A 5,091-nucleotide genomic window follows, 5' to 3' on the forward strand; every position below is an offset into this window, starting at 1 on the left:
TATGCTAAAAAGTACCATTCAGGTACGATATGAAGCGGAGTTACAAACCGGTTCACTGGTATGGAGTTATCTGGGTGCGATAATTCAATCAAACCAAAAGCCGTTTGTAAGAAAATTAAACCAATTAGATAATATGGTAGATAGGGAACAAACTGTCTCCAGACGTTCTTAACCCAGCTCACGTATTACATCTGACGGTGAACTAGCGTTCCTAACTGAATCTTGTTCAATAACAAGGGAGTAATGAGCCGACATGGAGGTGCTGATACAATCCGAGGATTAGAACTCCCAATATTATCTGACCTGTTATCCCCGGCGTACCTTACGACCGTTATATGATTTAGAGATAGAATGTAATGTGGATTAATATCCACATGGTTTCTACAAAGTGTAGATATAAAATAGTGAATGGTTCTGTAAAGATCTTGCATAACATACCTTTAGATTTGCTTAGCATTATAGAGCTTGTAGGCATGTAAGTAACTAAAGAACTATAGATACTTTGAGTGAAGAATACAAGGATAGCTCCAACAATAACATGGCTAAAATGTATACCAGTTAAGATGAAAAGTCCATTACCAAATGCATTATCATTAATATAAAGAGATAGTCCTAAGTATTCCGTACAGACTAACATTAAGAAGGCGACTACCAAAGTGAATGTCATGATATTCGTACAGCTTGTATACAAATGTTGGTTTTTCAAATATACGCTGGATACCACTATACTTAATGCACTTAACATGATGGTCATGAAAAGCACAAGAGAACTTGGATCCGGTAAACAAAGACCTTCAAGATCTAACCAGTAGTCCAACTCGTAGTATATACTCCCAGAAAAAGCAGGGTAAGCATGGATAAATATGATACCTGTAGCTCTAGAGTATGATAGCAACTAGTTTACGATTTCTCCGCTAGATGAGTGAGAACAAGAATCATATATTACGCCTAGAACATAACCGATGTGGAATAATTTAATGTAGTAGGATATTGAAATCCAACACTTTTAGCTGTCTTAAGCAGTCCAGTGGGGTGGTGGTGTACTGCAATCATAAAGAACTTGGTTGTCTGTATCTCATAACCGGAGTCATCTTCAGTATTCTAGGAACTATAATGTCTTTGTTTATTCGATTTGAGTTATACAGTTCTGGATCGCGGATCATTTGTACAGAGACGATAGCTACTTATAATGTGATAATAACGATACATGGCCTAGCTATGATCTTTATGTTCTTAATGCCTGCTTTGTACGGAGGATATGGTAACTTCTTTGTACCAATATATATTGGTGGTTCGGAAGTCGTTTTCCCAAGAACTAACGCGATCTCCTATTTTCTAGTACCATTAGGTTCTGTGTTGTTAACTCAAAGTATTTGTTCCGAGTTTGGTAGTGGTCTTGGTTGGACAATGTATCCTCCACTAAGTACTAGCTTGATGGTGTTAAATCCAGAGGCAACTGATTGGATTATCGGAGGTCTTGCAGTACTAGGAATTAGTAGTATTTTAAGTTCTATTAACTTCCTTGGTACTTGCGTCTTCATGGGTTCTAATGCTGGTGCTAAGAACTATATTCTATATATCTGGGCTATCATATTTACTGCCCTTATGTTAGTCTTCACTCTACCTATTCTTACTGGTGGATTAGTTATGATCCTTCTTGATCTACACGTAAACACTGAATTTTATGATTCTATGTATTCTGGTGATAGTGTACTTTATCAACATCTATTCTGGTTCTTCGGACATCCAGAGGTATACATTCTAATTTTACCTGCTTTTGGTGTAGTCTCGCAGACATTATCTATGTATGCTGCTAGATCTGTCTTCGGTGGACAATCTATGATCTTAGCTATGGGTTGTATTTCTATTCTAGGTTCCTTAGTATGGGCACATCATATGATGACAGTCGGTCTAGAGGTAGATACCAGAGCTTATTTCTCTGCTATGACTATTATGATTGCAATTCCTACCGGTACTAAGATTTTCAACTGGTTAGGTACCTATATGGCTAGCCATACAACTACAAGAACTGTAGATCTATGGGCTGCTCTTAGTTTTATCCTATTGTTTACTCTAGGTGGTACTACAGGTGTAGTTATGGGTAACGCTGGTATGGATATTGCCCTACATGATACATACTATATTGTAGCTCATTTCCATTTCGTATTATCTCTTGGTGCAGTACTAGCTACTATATGTGGCTTTATCTTCTATAGCAGAGATATGTTCGGAGATACTGTAAATCTATTCCATGTAAATACCGGTGCTTCTCCATATTTAAGCATCTGGTTTGTAGTCTTCTTAGGTAGTATCTTATTAATTTTCATCCCTATGCATATACTTGGTTTCAACGTTATGCCAAGAAGGATAACCAGATTACCCTGATTATCTTTGTTATATTAATACATGGTGTTCAATTGGTTCTATATCCACAATAGTTATCATCTTAACTATGCTCTGCTAATGCACTTAACATGATGGTCATGAAAAGCACAAGAGAACTTGGATCGGTAAAACAAAGACCTTCAAGATCTAAACCAGTAGTCCAACTCGTAGTATATACTCCCCAGAAAAAGGTAGTTTTTATATCAACCTAGGAATCCCATTTTAGTAAGTGTAACATGGAGTCTAGCTTCAGTTGTTATCTGATTGGTATTGCATGCCCTGAGTACGTAAGGAAAAGGAAAGGTTAAACCGCTATTTAAACACAACAGTTACCGTAGCTGTAGATGAATGCTAAATCTAGAGTATCTCTCCTAAAGACACTGCATAACATATGAATGCTCCTTCCGCCATTCGTTGACTGTGTTTACCACGGGGAATTAGAACAGAATACCAAGTTCTTTGCCTGGAGGTTTGTTACGTTCCGTACAGTTGTAGGTAAAAGGTATGTTAGAGACTTAGACTAGCGTTGGAGCACATTGTTTTCATTCGATAGTCCACGCTCAATCTTACCATACATAGTACTTTTATGATCCCAGGCTGGTTTTAATAAGTCAAAGTTTTAGCCGGGAAGTTAGCGTCTAAAATATATAACCGATAAGTCTCAACTTAGATGCACAGATGGACATAATTAATCCTTGTACGGTTTTGTACCTACTTGACTCCTCAGTTTAAGCAGAACTGTAGTTTCTCGGGACTAAAGTCAGCATAATCAATAAAAAGGTTTGTTTCAGCCACTGGTTCACCATCAACTACCTTGTTTCGACTTCGTACCGACTGTGTTATTGTAGCACATATCAATCCTTAAATAGGGATATTATTCCCAAACAACCGGATCGTGTTGGCTAGGTGAACTAATCACGTTTCATAAATACAATCAGTGAAAGCTCTTTTGATTTCCATGAACGGAGTTACATATTAGATTCTCTTCGCTCCCATGGTATTTAGTAAGTTAACATTGAAACGTATCCAGTGTAAAGTTTGAACGTAATCCAGCTTTACCTTCTATGTTGTTATGTTAACCAAATAAGTTTCATCGTTGTTGATATTTCATTGACATGTTGATAACATAAATACTAACAAACCACCGGTTTTGGATGGGATTACTTTTAACACCGCATAATATGCTAAAAAAGTACCATTCAGGTACGATATGAAGCGGAGTTACAAACCGGTTCACTGGTATGGAGTTATCTGGGTGCGATAATTCAATCAAACCAAAAGCCGTTTGTAAGAAAATTAAACCAATTAGATAGGATAGACATTTAGCATCGGTCATTAACATATGAGGATAGAAGGCTACTTTAAGTGCGGAATCAATACCTGCAGGGTTACTAGAACCATTTAAATGTAAATAGAAGATGTGTAATACAATTAGAATGCAACCTACAAAAGGTAATATAAAGTGCAATACAAAGAATCGTTTTAATGTTACATCAGATACATAGTATCCACCGAGTAACCAAAGGTACTAAATATGGTATTGGAGAAAGGAGATTAGTAATGACTGTAGCACCCCAGAAACTCATCTGTCCCCATGGTAGTACATAACCGAGGAAAGCAGTGGCTATAGTAAGTAGATATAAAACTAAACCAGACATCCAAGCAGTAGTTAAATAACTATAGCTGGAGTTATACATACCTCGAGACATGTGTATTAAGATACACAAGAAGACGAAAGAAGCAGTTGTTGCATGCAACATCCTAAATTCCCATCCTGCTGCTACCTCTCTAACTAGATGTTGAACACTAGCAAATGCACAAGATGCTTCAGAAGTATATCGGAACGCTAAAGTGATACCTGTAATTATTTGGAGTACAAAGGTAATTGCAACTAAGAAACCAAAGTTATAGATGAATTTAGATTGAGAGCACACCGATAAAAGACGAAGGTGTGCCCGGAATAGACTCATGGAAATTTGGTGTGTTCTCGAAAACCATGCTAGCACAATAGAACTTCGTTAAATAACTACATATTAAAATGAGCGCATGTAAACTAGTCTTAAACACACCGCTCGTCACGTAACAAATCTCAAATCGTACTGTAGATTTTTATATATGTACCGTAACTATAACCATGGTGACATCCAATGTTCACGCTCATGGATTCAGTGTCCAGGACTACCTGGCGCTTAATAACGATTCCGTCTTCCAGCTTCCAAGCAAACATGATTACCGTGATATTGAAATCCAACACTTTTAGCTGTCTTAAGCAGTCCAGTGGGGTGGTGGTGTACTGCAATCATAAAAGAACTTGGTTGTCTGTATCTCAATAACCGGAGTCATCTTCAAGTATTCTAGGAACTATAATGTTCTTTGTTTATTCGATTTGAGTTATAACAGTTCTGGATCGCGGATTCATTTGTACAGAGACGAATAGCTACTTCAATAATGTGATAATAACGATACATGGCCTAGCTATGATCTTTATGTTCTTAATGCCTGCTTTGTACGGAGGATATGGTAACTTCTTTTGTACCAATATATATTGGTGGTTTCGGAAGTCGTTTTCCCAAGAACTAACGCGATCTCCTATTTTCTAGTACCATTAGGTTCTGTGTTGTTAACTCAAAGTATTTGTTTCCGAGTTTGGTAGTGGTCTTGGTTGGACAATGTATCCTCCACTAAGTACTAGCTTGATGGTGTTAA

The 5,091-nt window shown here is 37.3% G+C and overlaps 1 protein-coding gene across 1 annotated transcript; it reads right to left on the reverse strand.

Moving 5' to 3' along the window:
- Nucleotides 1-340: 340 nt before the first annotated feature.
- On the reverse strand, nucleotides 341-754 carry BESB_015570 (cytochrome c oxidase subunit iii subfamily protein; the record flags this gene model as incomplete). The annotated part of the gene is made up of 1 exon (XM_029360272.1): nucleotides 341-754. One exon carries the CDS (start codon nucleotides 752-754, stop codon nucleotides 341-343), a length of 414 nt encoding a protein of 137 aa, XP_029214780.1.
- Nucleotides 755-5,091: the final 4,337 nt, after the last annotated feature.

Source organism: Besnoitia besnoiti, assembly GCF_002563875.1.
Source record: "Besnoitia besnoiti strain Bb-Ger1 chromosome Unknown contig00100, whole genome shotgun sequence".
Lineage (NCBI taxonomy): Eukaryota > Apicomplexa > Conoidasida > Eucoccidiorida > Sarcocystidae > Besnoitia > Besnoitia besnoiti.